The sequence below is a fragment of the Rhinoderma darwinii genome, chromosome 12, assembly GCF_050947455.1.
Source record: "Rhinoderma darwinii isolate aRhiDar2 chromosome 12, aRhiDar2.hap1, whole genome shotgun sequence".
In the NCBI taxonomy this organism is placed as follows: Eukaryota; Metazoa; Chordata; class Amphibia; order Anura; family Rhinodermatidae; genus Rhinoderma; species Rhinoderma darwinii.
This window is the reverse complement of record NC_134698.1, coordinates 12,834,891-12,850,328: the sequence shown is the minus strand read 5'-3', so window position 1 is coordinate 12,850,328 and position 15,438 is coordinate 12,834,891. Positions and strand designations below refer to the sequence as shown.

Here is a 15,438-nt window from a genome sequence, read left to right as displayed (position 1 = left end):
TGGTCCAAGGCTCCCTCCAGTACCTGGTCCATTGGAGAGGATACGGGCCCGAGGAGAGTCCACCTGCGTTTCCCCAGTAAGCCAGGTCCACTTAGAAAGGGTCCGGTGGCCCCACATAAAAGGGGGGGCACTGTAGAGGATCTGCCAGGCACAGCTTCGGGGTTAACTCCCAGAACTAATCAGTCAGCACCTGAGAATACATCCCTGAGACTGACTCCTGCTTCCACCATTCAGGCTGGCAGGCTTAGGAGTGGGACAGCCTATCGTAACCTGGCCAGACTCAGCTAGCTCCCGCCCTCGGTCTATTTAAGCCTGCACTTCCTGTCCCTCGGTGCTTGTGATTCTTTCCTTGTGTTTTCCTGGCCCAGCTACAGCTCCTGCTATTTTTGATCCTGCTCCATACAGACCCTGGCTTACCGACTACTCTTCTGCTTTTCGTTTTGTACCTCGCACACTCCTGGCTTGACTCGGCTCGTTCACCACTCTGGTTGCTCACGGTGTTGCCGTGGGCAACGGCCCCTTTTCCTTGCTTGTGTTCCTTTGTATGTTTGTCGTGCACTTACTGAGCGCAGGGACCGCCGCCCAGTTGTACCCCGTCGCCTAGGGCGGGTCGTTGCAAGTAGGCAGGGACAGAGTGGCGGGTAGATTAGGGCTCACTTGTCCGTCTCCCTACCCCCTGCCATTACAGTTATGGGTCTTGAAATGTGGCGACCTAAAATGATTTTTTTTTTATAAAACATATTTTATACCAGCCCATACAATAAAATAAAAAAAGTTAAGACAGAATTACTGTTTTTCTTTTCTTTTCCCTTTTATAAAAAGCTAAATAAATTATATGTACTCCAAATTTGTGCCATTGAAAAGTAAAAATTGCACCACAAAAAATAAGCCGTCATACAGCTCAATCAATGGAAAAATATAAAATTTACGGCTCTTGAAATGTGTCGATTAAAAAAAAAATAAAAAAAAATAATGCTTATTCCTTAAGGGCTCAAAATATGCCAGAATTTAAGGGGTTATATCCAATCTATTTGTCGAAAAACCCTGTAAATCAGGCATATGTCATAAAGAGTTCCTAAGTGGTGTTGAGCCTGGCCATGTAGGCCGCAAACCCATGAGGTCCACAATGGAGGATTGTGGGGAATTGATCAGTCTTGCACTCAGCACAGTTAGTTGTTGTGCCTCAATGCTAAGGGATTTGATGTCCCAATTATAAAACAGAACTTCATGGTAGAAATCACTTTCCTTCAAGAGTGATAAACTTTGATCAAGAAACACTTTTTTACTTTTCCCACTAAACAAAAATGAATCTTAATTTCAAATATATCAAAGACTCTATAGCCTTTCAACTTAAGAAGCTGAAGCTAGATACATCAAGACGATATTTACTCTTAAACTCTACTGCTAAAAGTGCCGAATATCTAATATTTAACATATACTTCCTCTATGTGAAACAATATTTATTGAAAAAATGCTAAACTATTATTTTATGGTAGGTACAGGAGCGCTTTTAGATGGTCACTTCAACCTTGTTATTGCCCCTGATTTGGTCAACTGAACCATAGGAGTAACCACAGCCATAGCAAACAAAACCAAGGGGTCTACTTACATAGTTGACATTCTGTTGTCTGGATCTTCAATGTGGGTTCCCATTGTGCAGAAAATCTGATATACAGTATGGCAATATTATATCTCACGTTCAATACGTATATACAACACCAGAATCAAGCTAAATACACACATACATATCTTTCTATCTATCTATCTATGTATCTATCTATCTATCTATCTATCTATCTATCTATCTATCTATCTATCTATCTATCTATCTATCTATCTATCTATCTATACATATCCAGAACCAAGCTCAGTACATAAATGCAACACCAGAACCAAGGTTAGTACATATAAGCATCACCAGAGAAAAGCTCAGTGCATAAATAAAGCACCAGAACCAAGATCAGTACATAGATAGATCACCAGAACCAAGCTCAGTACATAAACACAACACCAGTACTAAGCTCAGTAAAATACATACAGCACTAGAGCAAAGCTCAGTATATAAATACACCCCCAGAACCAAGACCATTACATATATATAGCAACAGAACCAAGATAATTACATATATACAGCACAAGATCCAAGCTCAGTACATAACAAAATCCAACAAGATTCACACTTCGCCCCACATGAGTGGTAAGGTATATAAAACTTTTATATTTACAAATTTCCCTAAGACAAAACATTACCTATTGTCCTAAAAAATATAACTAGAAACAACCCTTCACCAAAGAACCGATTGAAAATTTATTGATTTAGTTTTGTATAAATATCAGTGTATCATAAGTTGGAGATGATTGGTTCAGTATGGAGCTTTCTGTAGAATATCTGTGATGCACTTATATTTATGCGGCTGGGATCATCAATGAGTTTTTAATCAGTTTGTTGGTGAAGGATTGTTTTGAGTTATATTTTGGTTTCATAAAAGGGACGTTTTATATAATACTTGAAGTGGACAATAGGTAATTTTTTCCCCTAGGGCAATTTGCAATTATAACAGTACATGAACACAGCACCAGGCATGCTCCAGCAGTAGCATTATAGAAATGCACCAAATAATGTGGTAGGGGACTGATGGTTCTTTTCACTTGCCAGCACAGGTTAGGTTTTTCAAATATGTCTGGGTCCTGAAGACAGTGTACGGAGGACCTGGTCAGGAACCTGCGTCTCAGAGGTTACTCAAATCGGCTGTCATTTAACATCCGGTTTGGAGTACCGGGGAGATCTGGCCGAATCCCACCCCTGCTGGAAGGTTACTTGACTACTCTTACTTATATCACCCACCTTCCAGATTGTTTCAGACACTGGACTTCAAATCTGCTTCCAGATCTTTACAGTTAGACACCAACTACAGACCATGCAAGCATACTAACATGACAATGCACAAGAAAGACAAACTCAATTCTTAATTTTATAACAACAAAGTAGAAAGTAAGTCACAAAAATAAGTAACCTTTATAGCTAAACATAGAAGCTATCAAAATTATCAGACTGCCACATATCACTTAATATTTCAGGAATTACTACCACTCACTGTATAATTGAGGTCTTGACATTAATACACCCCAGCCCTCCCTGGAGGCAACTAACTATTTTTAGCGCTTATTACCTTGAACTTATCAGTAATCAGTAATTTGGTCAACTTTAAGTCTAATTGACCATTGAAGAAAAAGCGAAAGTTGTGAAATTTATAAAATGTCATAAATCACCTTCCCTAGATAATATCTAAAATGCCTACTATAAAAAAATGTGTTACATTTCTTTTAGCCCTCTACATAACCCAACTATTAGATGGCACATTTCAAAAAGATATGTTGGGCCATACTTATAACATTGCCTAAACCAAGCGTAACAAACCAATGTTCAGGAGAACTTCAAGCCAATATGTTTGTTAAATATACACATGAAAGTATTTTATAGCAAAATAATAGCTAAAGGGCTCAGGGTGAAACGACTGGATTTGATACATCCAAATCAAGTTGACTTTTGTGCCTGGAAGCCCATCCTCCAATGGCATGAGATGCTTTATTAAAGGGGTATTCCCAAAATCATAAATTATCACCTATCCACAGAATAGATCATTTTTTGATCGCTGTGGGCCACACTGCTGGGACCCCCACCAATCGTGAGAACAGGGGTTCCGAACCAAGAGTTCCTCCTCACATTCAATGTCTATCGGAATGATTGGAACAGCCGAGTTCAGCACTCAGATGTTTCCATTACTTTCATTGACAGTGGCGAGCGCATGTTTGACTGCCACTCCATTCAAGCTCCACTGTACTGCGGTCTAGTAGTGAGAAAGATCTGGGCGTTCGAGATCCACGTTGTCATGATCGGTGGGGGTCTCAGCAGTGGTACACCCAGCCATTATAAAATTATAACCTGTCCTGTGGATACGTGATAATTTATGATTTTGGGAATACCCCTTTAGTTTAATGTAGAGATTCAAACATCCCCCTCTGCTACTAGCATTGAAAGCATTGGACCATGTATACTGTGGGCATTTATCCTAGTAACTGAGTAAATTTCACTTTAATGGGTTCACAAAATGTTCAGTAATGTCATAATACATTTGCCCCAGTATTTTCCTTGGGTTGCATATCTTACTAATCGATCCCCTGCAAAAGCACGAGACAGAGGTGTCGCCTGTCACCCCTTATTTTTGCAAGGGTCATGATGTCATTGGTGGAATATGTACACCAAAAACTCCTGGTCAAGGGCATTGGAATTAAGATCAGCCTTTCTGATATTTTGTCAATGCCCAGTCTAGAAATCTCTCTACCAACAATTCAGAAGATAGCAATCAAATCTAGTGACGTTTAATTACTTAAAGGAACAGTGTCACCAAAATTTTTTATTTTATATCAGTTTTATGTTAGGGTTTTATTAAAAACATTTATATTTATTTGTGTGTTTGTGTGTTACTTTTTTCTATTTTTACACTTTTTCTTCCCTATGGGGGCTGCCATTTTTTTTTTCATTTCTGTATGTGTCGATTAACGACACATACAGACATGGAATACGGCAGCTCCAGTCCCATAGGGAATGCGAACGGGGCCCGTTCCATCCACTATGGTGTACGCCGTGTGTGTGGGAACGGCGCATGCGCCGCTACCGCACAGTCCAATTTGAAATGCGCGCCGTCCGGCGCCATTTTCCTGTGGACCGGAAGTTGCGGCCGGACAGTAAGATTACTACTTCCGGTCGCGGCTTCCGAACTTGTGCACATGGAGCAGCGGCAGCAGACGGAGCGGACGGACCGGAGGGAGCGGCGGCGACTGGAGCAGGTAAGTGATTTCTATGTATGTTCGTGTTTCAGTGTGTGTTTACTAGTGTATGTAAACCTTCTACACTGTGTGTTAGCTCAAAAAATGGCGACACACAGTGTAGGAGGTTAGACCGTTCAAACCCCTTGTTTCTCCCGGCACTAGCCAGGATAAAGGAGGGGGGGATTCTGAGAGCTCACTAGAGCGAGGGATTTTTTCCCAATTTTGCAGCATAAAGCAATGTGGTTGCTTTACCACATGCAATGCTGCAATTTTGGGAATTGCTCCATCTAGTGACCAGTGCTGGGAAATATTATAAATTGAATCCAATTTATAATATTTCCTGACTCGTGAAAAAAATAAAAAAAATTAGAACAATGTTTAATCACCTACACACTAATTGTTTAACTAAAAAAAAAAAAACATGTTTTGCTGGCAACACATTCCCTTTAAAGGAGTCTTCTTGTCATATGGCAATTGATGGCCTATCTTCAGGATAGGCTATGAATATCTGATCGTTGGGGGTCTGTCTCCCGGAACCGCAGCCGATCGGCCATTTTGGAGGGACCACGGCACTCATACGGGGGCAGGGGTATTTTAGTCTTTGTTATCTTTGTTATGGGAGCCCCTCTCTTTAATTTATACCTCTATGTTTATTAAAATTGTCTCTTTTAAGATTTCAAGTAGGTCTCTTTATTCAATTCCAATAGGCGTTAGTCTTTGAAGAAAAGGGAAATGCCTTAGTTTTCTAAATTGCAGACTTTAATCCCAGATGATTCATCCAGTGGTGTAACTATCGATGTAGCAGCCATAGCGGCTGCTATGGGGGCCCACGGCACGAGGGGGCCCATGCCACCTGCCGTCTTGCCCCCCCATGCTCGGTGGCTGCAGCGGTAGCGATACCACATTCAATAGTATCTGTGTTATCTCCCTATTCTGCCATTTACTAGGCTACAGGTTGGAGCGGCATTAGGGGGCAATTGTGCATGGCCCCCATCCTCTTAGGGTCCCTGATACGGGGGCAGAGGCAGCTGACTCACAACCTTTATGGATCGGCAGGCACGGTCCCCCTAATGCCCGGTGTTGTCGATAACACCGGAGGGGGGAACGGGGCTAGCAACAATCACATTTACTTCTATCTGGGTCCTTCGATGTGATATAAATCTCCTAACAATATAAGATATATCAAATTCTTTGCTCTTCTACTTTTTCAATGAACCAATATAGAATATTCAGAATTGGGTTGGGCCCCTATCCGTGCATTACCGCCCCCCCCTCCCCGAGCTGGTGCTATCTGAACCTCTACACATCATAGAACAAGTCACAATTGATATTAACATTGATTGTAAATATTCTTACATTGAATGGTAGAATTACAGATGATTGTAGAATTACAACTACCAGTAGTATTACATTATCTATATATATATATGTATATATATATATATATATATATATATATATATACATATTGCAAGTGCTTCTGGAGTGCTGCGATCATTTCTTTGTTGCTATATATATATATATATATATATATATATAGCTATATATATATATATATATATATATATATATATATACACTACCGTTCAAATGTTTAGGGTCACTTAGAAATTTCCTTATTTTTGAAAGAAAAATATATATATATTGCAAGTGCTTCTGGAGTGCTGCGATCATTTCTTTGTTGCTATATATATATATATATATATATATATATATATATATATATAGCAAACAAGAAAGCAGCAGCACTCACACGGAATCAATCGATCAGGTGCCCAGCAAAACGTCCCGATCCTCGGACGTGTATTGGTATATAAAGAAAGAAGATTTGCAGCACTCCAATGTGAAAAAAGTGGTGGTTTATTCAATCCAAGAACAACAGCAACGTTTCAATCCTACAATAGGATCTTTATCAAGCCTCAGGCCGTATATGTTGGCGTATAAGACGACTGGGCGTATAAGACGACCCCCAACTTTTACCCTTAAAATATAGAATTTAAGATATACTCACCATTTCGTGCAGGAGCGCTTCACTATGGCCATCGGCGGCAGGACCCAGGACCCAGGACTCTCTGTCTCTTTGAACTCGCGCATGCGCAGATAGGCTGCTTCATCGCGCGAGATCTGAGAGGCAGGGAATGATAGGAAAGGGCGGGCCAGAGGATCTTACAGAGATGTTCCCTGACGGCTAATACCGGCTTCCCTCAGATCCGTGGCGGATTCCGTGCATCCCGGGAGCCTGTGTACCGGACTGCAGGCTCACAAGGTAACACACAACCTGTGCGTAGACAATATGTAGACTAGGGATGTCACGATACCAGAATTTGGACTTCGATACCGATACTTCGTTTAGTATTGCGATTTCGATACCAATTTCGATACTTTTGCCAACAGTAATAAAAAAAAAATTCTTCCGTTTTCTGATGTGAGGCGCGACGTGTGATGAATTTTGAACGCGCCTCACATTAATAGTAATTAATCCCATCATGTTTCTCAGTCATATTGGGTTAATGTGCGAGGTACATGATGGGGTTAATTACTATTAATGTGAGGAACATGGAGGGTAAATTCATCGCACCTCGCGCCTCACATTAATAAGTGAATGAAAGCCGTGTTTATTTAATTTTTTTACAGCGTACACATCATAAATGATGCAAAAACATTGTTGTGCGCGCCATTACTGAATGTGTGTATTTTATGTATTGAGACTTATTTTAATGTTTATTGTAAAAAAGGTGAAGGTGTATTTTTTTTAAAATTTAACAATACTTTGTTTTTACTTTATTTTTAAACTTTAATGTACTGACATATATCAGATATGTGCCAGTACATTAACCTGTGGACGGATAATACACAGGCAGTTGTTAGGACACACTTGGGTATGTCCTAACAACATGAAATATGGTAAGACAGCCCTGGGATCCGTCAATAGACCCTGGGCTGTCTGCCCATATATGGTATGGCCCTCGATCGCGTCACAGGAATTCCCTGTGACGCGATCCAGGGGCATCCCCCCTTCTCACTTTTCCCTGAATGCTGCAGTCAGCTGTGATCGCAGCATTCAGGGGAATAACGGCGGAGATGAGCGGTTTCTCTGATCTCCGCCGTTATAGAGCGGGGCTGCGGCTGTGTAATACAGCCATTGCCCCGCTCCTGACAGGAAGTGTGCGCACGGTCAGCATGAGGTGATGCGGCCGGCGCTGCACTAATGAGCGGCAGTTCAGGCACTGAAGACAGAACATGGGGGTGTTTTGTAGCGCGCCCGCCATGTTCTGTCTCCAGTGCCGCCGCTCATTAGTGCAGCGCTGGCCACATTGCATCATCCTGACCCAGCAAACTTATCATGACTCAGGAGCGGGGCTGTGGCTGAATTACACAGCCGCAGCCGCGCTCCCATACATTCATGTGTTACTGTACTGAGCTGTGCGGCTGCAACGTGCATCCCTAATGTAGACAATATCCGGCATATAAGACGACCCCACACTTTTGACATTTTTTTAAGGGTGTAAAAAGTCGTCTTGTACGCCGATATATACGGTATATATATATATATATATATATATATATATATATATATGTATACACTACCGTTCAAATCTTTAGGGTCACTTCGAAATTTCCTTATTTTTGAAAGAAAAGCACAGTTTTTTTCAATGAAGATAACATTAAATTAATCAGAAATACACTCTATACATTGTTAATGTGCTAAATGACTATTCTAGCTGCAAACATCTGGTTTTTAATGCAATATCTACATAGGTGTATAGAGGCCCATTTCCTGCAACCATCACTCCAGTGTTCTAATGGTACATTGTGTTTGCTAACTGTGTTAGAAGGCTAATGGATGATTAGAAAACACTTGAAAACCCTTGTGCAATTATGTTAGCAACGCTGTAAACAGTTTTGCTGTTTAGAGGAGCTATAAAACTGACCTTCATTTGAGCTAGTTTAGAATCTGGAGCATTACATTTGTGGGTTTGATTAAACTCTCCAAATGGATAGAAAAAGAGAGCTTTCATGTGAAACTCGACTGTCTATTCTTGTTCTTAGAAATTAAGGCTATTCCATGCGAGAAATTGCCAAGAAACTGAAGATTTCCTACAACTCCCTTCAGAGGACAGCACAAACAGGCTCTAACCAGAGAAGAAAGAGAAGTGGGAGGCCCCGCTGCACAACTGAGCAACAAGACAAGTACATTAGAGTCTCTAGTTTGAGAAATAGATGCCTCACAGGTCCCCAACTGGCAGCTTCATTAAATAGTACCCGCAAAACGCCAGTGTCAACGTCTACAGTGAAGAGGCGACTCCGGGATGCTGGCCTTCAGGGCAGAGTGGCAAAGAAAAAGCCATATGTGAGACTGGCTAATAAAAGGAAAAGATTAATATGGGTAAAAGCACACAGACATTGGACAGAGGAAGATTGGAAAAAAGTGTTATGGACAGACGAATCAAAGTTTGAGGTGTTTGGATCACACAGAAGAACATTTGTGAGACGCAGAACAACTGAAAAGATGCTGGAAGAGTGCCTGACGCCATCTGTCAAGCATGGTTGAGGTAATGTGATGGTCTGGGGTTGCTTTGGTGCTGGTAAAGTGGGAGATTTGTACAAGGTAAAAGGGATTTTGAATAAGGAAGGCTATCACTCCATTTTGCAACGCCATGCCATACCCAGTGGACAGAGCTTGATTGGAGCCAATTTCATCCTACAACAGGACAATGACCCAAAGCACACCTCCAAATTATGCAAGAACTATTTAGAGAAGAAGCAGGCAAGCTGGTATTCTATCTGTAATGGAGTGGCCAGCGCAGTCACAAGATCTCAACCCCATAGAGCTGTTGTGGGAGCAGCTTGACCGTATGGTACGCAAGAAGTGCCCATCATGCCAATCCATTTCTTCCGATTACCTCAGCAAATTAACAGCTAGAATGCCAAAGGTCTGCAATGCTGTAATTGCTGCAAATGGAGCATTCTTTGACGAAAGCAAAGATTGAAGGAGAAAAATTGATATTTCAAATGAAAATCATTATTTTCTAGTAATTTTGCAACTCATTTGATAAATATAAGTGTGAGTATTCATGGAAAACACAAAATTGTCTGGGTGACCCCAAACGTTTGAACTACTTATATATATATATATATATATATATATATATATATATATATATATATATATATATATATATATATATATGGCAGTATGTGTTATATTTCCCTGCAGCGCCACCTGAGCAGAAATTAAGCATTACACATATGTAACAAATGTAACAAACATACAAAGTTGAGTAGCTTTCCAAACACATTGCATTGTCTGTCATGTACTGATGTTTATACAAAGCCTTTCTTATAGCTCAGAGTTGCAATTATAATTTAGTAGGACAGATAGTTTATATTACTGTGCAGTGTCTTGTGTAAAAACTGCACCTCCTGGACTTCAAATCGCCAAAGAAATCTCTGCCAGGCACTGAACAAGCAAGTAACTTAAGATGACTTAATTTATGTAGATTGTAGGAAGGTCTCTTAATGTATACAATCACTTTCAACCACCGTCATATCATATTAACTCCAACAATATGGTGATAACTGGACCTTACTGAGAATACATTGAAAAAAAATGTGTGTATAGATTGGTCTATAAACCTCAAACACATTATGGAATAGGGTATAAAGCTGTATTATACAAATTAAATGTATTCAAAATTATTCATCATTCCTCACAAGTCAAAATTTAGGTCCAAACATTTAGGTCCAAACCTTTGTCTCTATATTGTCCATTGTCAATTGTAGATGACATGCTATATATATAATTATTGGTCTTGATTTTACTGTTTTCTTCATTTAGAAATCACCTGGGCCGTAAAAGAAGGATACATATTGATACAAATAGGATGCAGTGCTATAAAATTTAGAGAATGCCTGTGGCCCAAATCATCAGATGGGACTGTCATTGTGCCCTACACCCTTTCCTCTGATTATAGTGAGTGTTTTATTATTTATGCATAAGGTGGCCATGGTAACTGTCCTACAATACATTCATTATCTGTTCTTATATCCTCAGGTGATTGGCACCGCAACTTGATTAAGACTTCCATGCAGGAATTTGAAACACTTACCTGTCTGAGGTTTGTGCCTCGGACAGCAGAGACTGACTTCCTCAACATTGCGTCTTCAGGCGGGTAGGTTCTACTATTTAAGATTTGTCACATTTCTTACATTAGATCATGCAGAATATTATAATGTATCGTTATTGGTCTGAAATCAAGTGAAGCTATGGATCTTCTATCTCTTGCATAAATTTATTGGGAGAATTCCTATTTGTATGAGACTTGGTAGTCATGAGTCCCCTATGTAGTCTTATTATTTGACTATATCAGTTCAGAACATTCTGATCATAAGAGCTTAAAGGTGTTATATAGTTTATAAAAAACATTTACATATACTCTAGTAGGGAATCTGAGTTCAATTGGTGTGGGTCAAGATCCTAACCTATGATCCAGAGCGCAGAGCAGTTAACAAATAGCGTTACATGTTCTAGAGGACCTGTCCTATATTACAGTCAACCTACTGATTTGAATGAGTGCAGTGTAATGCTTGATTTTTCCTTTGGTAGTGCAGCAGAGAAATTAAACACTTACTGCCAGGTTCCTGATCGATGGGGTCCAAGCAAGGGGACACTTTGTGATCCGTTTATTGTCAAGGAACTATTTTTTTCTAGTGTCGTGGACGTTAATGGCTCAAAATATATATTAAACTGAAATTTAGATGAGTGTTCCAAACAGAAACTCACGCCAGCAGTATATATATTGAGAAAGGGGAAATTACACACAGACGCTGCTGGTATGCTCAAAATACTCCTCTGGGGGTTTATGTGACAATAATTCTTATTCAGCCAATAGCAGACCATAGAATATTTCAAATACATAATTATAATTCTTCATTAAAATGCTGACATTAGGTAACATCTGGAGACAAGCATACAATGGGGTGGTGTTAACTGTTCTTTCCCATGTGATAACGACAAATAGTTGCATTTTATGTCTGGGCGTTCAGCCAACCCGCTAGCCATGGATGCATGAAGGCCACATGAAGATCACATAAACATAACACATTTCTTTGAGAATCGAGTAGCACTATGTAGAGGAAAGGTCATTAAAATAATGAAGACTACATATCTTAGTAATTCGGCATCCTGCTTGATAATTCATAATGTAATTTAATACAGAGAATATAAGCAAATAGACCATTGTTCACAAACCCCCCTTTTTCTCTTATTAAATTACAGAAATTACATGTTATGATTATAAACCTCAAACAATATATCAATAGGGCCACAACTAATAATATAAAAATCACCAATCTCAGGTTTGGGTATAGGGTCCCACCAGTGCATTGACAGGTCCTGTACATTTTCGTCCTCTTCTATCTTCGGTTTTTCACTGACTGTCGCCCTTAGGGTAACCCACACAATTATGTTGTCAGACGGTACGATGGTGTCCAGTGGGGGATTTATTATTACCCTCCTCCTGGTCACTTACTTATTAAAACACTTAGATGCTGCTGACGGGTTCACTCAGGGTTTTGCTTTACTTTGACGTTTGCTTTGACCTTTGTTGATGTTATGATGACTTGGCTTGGTCCTTCTCATCTGTCACCGTCTCTTTAAGTGTACATCAGCGGGTTGTACACAGCACCTCATGTTGTGAGCTTGGGGTGAGATCCCACATAGACCAAGTAGTGGAGTTTTATTGTGACTACCTCAAACCCTCCGCATCTGTCCTCTTCCTCCGGTAAGTTGCTTGTCTGCACGGCTGCTTAGAATTGTGACACTGCCGTCAGTTTATGGCAAACACATTGTATTGGCTCAGGCTGTGCCTGCCTCATCCCAGTGATGGAGTTCATCATGCTAAAGTCTTATAGTTCATGTTTACTGGCACTTGCTAGGAACCCAACCCTTGTCAATTGTTAATATAAATGCCAATCTGGTGATAAAATTTACATAATATAAAAATTGTTCTAAGTACATACAAAAACAATGTCAGGCCCTTAAACTAAATCAAACAAACACCTTTATATAAGAAAAATGTATCTGTCCCAATGGACAGGGCACCTAGAAATTGTGTAGTTACTGGGTACATTTTATTTTGATCTTGGTGTTACACTCACTTTTCAGCATTATTTCTACATTGTTTTGAGCTGATTACCTGTAATAGCTCCTACCCACAAAAATATACACAGATATCATATGTTTATCTGACAAGTGTCTCAAACCAATTTTTTCTTACTCTGATTTGTATTGCATAGGAAGGCCTCTCAATGTCTCGTCTCTTCTCTTCATGTGAGGCAGGTATGATAAAGTTGGCACCAGTCTGCTAGGGCTGTTCTATAGGCAAATCAAACAGCTCTAACAGAATTTAGCAGCAACAGCTGTAAAAACCTGGGACATACCAGTTAGATCTTACCAAATCGATCCTTGCAGTCTTGGGAACATATGTGAGGCCACACACCATCAATGCAAGTGCCATCAAGAGTGCCTTGGGTGCTACCGGTTTACCTTCGTTTATCCATCCACATTCTGTTAGAATCTGTTTTTTCACGCCTTCCGCTCCCAGTTGAACACTTCCGATGGAGAACAATGTTTTTCATCGCATTATCATTAATTGATCTTAATCAGATAATTCAGTTGAAGATAAAGATTAACAAATAACATCTTTACATTAAACATTCACATTAAGAAGTAACTAGAAGTGATACCTGCAAACTGATTTTTCTTCTTTTTATATACTGCACAGAATTTTCTGCTCTAAAATTTTCCTTTCACAACAAAAAATGTTTTCAAATGGGAATATTCCGCTTCTGTATCATTTATCTGACGCATGCCTCTAATTGTCCAATGCTAAGGCATGCTGGTCTAGAACTTTACATAAAAGATAACCTCAGTATTAAATATTCCCACAGCACTTCTTGAATACAGTTATTAAACAAACTAACTTTGGAAAATCCTCTAGAGAACTGCTGATATCTTAATCATTGTACAAAAACCAGTTCAATACTTGGGAAAAAAAACTATTCCCATCACTACACACAACTTATGCAATGGGGAAGGTACTGGCCAGGCTTCAGGCCACCCAGAGAACAGGTCTATACATATGAGCACCGTCTCCTACACACCTACCTCGGGTAGTTGTATGTTCTGCAGTCACTGGAACAAGTAATCTGGCAACGGTGCACTTTTCATAGGTACCTTTGCTGTTTTACCTATGTCATGCCGTGTGCACATCATTCAGGCTGCTACAAGCCTAGTGGTGGCATAATTGAGTCCAGGGACAAGCCAATTTACTGATACCTGGCTGCACATACTCTTGTTGTCAGGTCTGTCATCTCTTGATCTCTCAATTGGCTGACCCGACGATCCAACAAAGGTCCTACTACCAATGGGCCCATAATTGTGGGCGATGCCAAAAGCGTACCTAGAGTCAGTGTAAATGTCGGCCGTTTTACCTTTTGCCAGGTTACAAGGCTCAGTGAGCACCGCCAGCTTTGCTCCTTGAGATGAACAAGAAGGTGAGGGTGCTTTTTGGTTTCAACTGTATTTTTATGGAAAAGTTTTCAAAATACACACAAGACATAAGGACATATGGGCAGGCCATACAATCCAATTGACATATTAGAAAATCCAATCAGACAAGACAGGACACAATGAGAAAGACAAAAGGGAGGGGAGAAAATAGAAAAAAAAAAGTTGAGCTAGGGGTTTCTCCAAGGACCTAGGAAGGACATTAAGGAGATAATGAAGAGGGTATAGAGGAATATCCTGCTGTAACACCACCACCATCAAATTCTTAACCTCCAGCCAAAACTGTTGCACCAGGGAGCATCTCCAAAAGATATGGAACAGGTCTCCCCTCTGGTCTCTACATCGCCAGCAATCCGATGGGATTCCCGGATTGAAGCTATGCAAGAGGGCAGGGGTATGATACCAAAACATAAGAAATTTATATTGATTTTCTTTATAAGTAGCACAAAGAGAAGTTTCAGCGGCTTGTGACCAAATGATCTGCCACAACGAGGAAGGGATGGATTTATTCAACAGTGTCTCCCATTTTGACATATATCTATGTCCAGGTGGAGGGGAGTTATCCAGGGATAGCAGTATTGTGTAAATAGCGGATATGAGTTATTTAGTAGTGGTAGAATGGCGACACAGTTTTTCAAAGCTTGCAGGCGTAGTGACCCAAGTGAATTCGAAAGTTTGTTGCATGTAATGTCTAACTTGGAGATAGTGGAAAACTGTAGAAGAGGGGATGTTATGATGCCTTTGGAAATATGGAAACGGGTGAAGCTCTAGCGTATGAGGATCAACCATATCGGCCAGGTGGAACACACCTGCCCCCGTCCACAATCGGACCACTCGTGAGGTAGTACCCCCTGGAATAGTGGGAGTATATAGTACCGAGGTTAAAGGCGGACAACCTGATGCCAAAACGAAAGCGTTTTTTGCAAGCTTCCCACACCTCCCGTTGAAAGTGCATTGGACCCAACAGAGACGAAGAAGGCAAGGCCAGCGAGTCGCCCCATAACAAAGAGTTAGGATGAAGATGGGACGCCCAGTAG

The 15,438-nt window shown here is 40.4% G+C and overlaps 1 protein-coding gene across 1 annotated transcript in view; it reads right to left on the bottom strand.

Annotated features, from left to right (window-relative positions):
* LOC142664389 (embryonic protein UVS.2-like) overlaps nucleotides 1–15,438 on the bottom strand; it is a 43,950-nt gene that overhangs the window by 21,573 nt on the left and 6,939 nt on the right. The window contains exon 4 of the mRNA XM_075843460.1: nucleotides 1,113–1,310. Within this exon, the coding sequence (XP_075699575.1) occupies nucleotides 1,113–1,310 (198 nt within the window). The remainder of the gene's footprint in view (nucleotides 1–1,112; nucleotides 1,311–15,438) is intronic.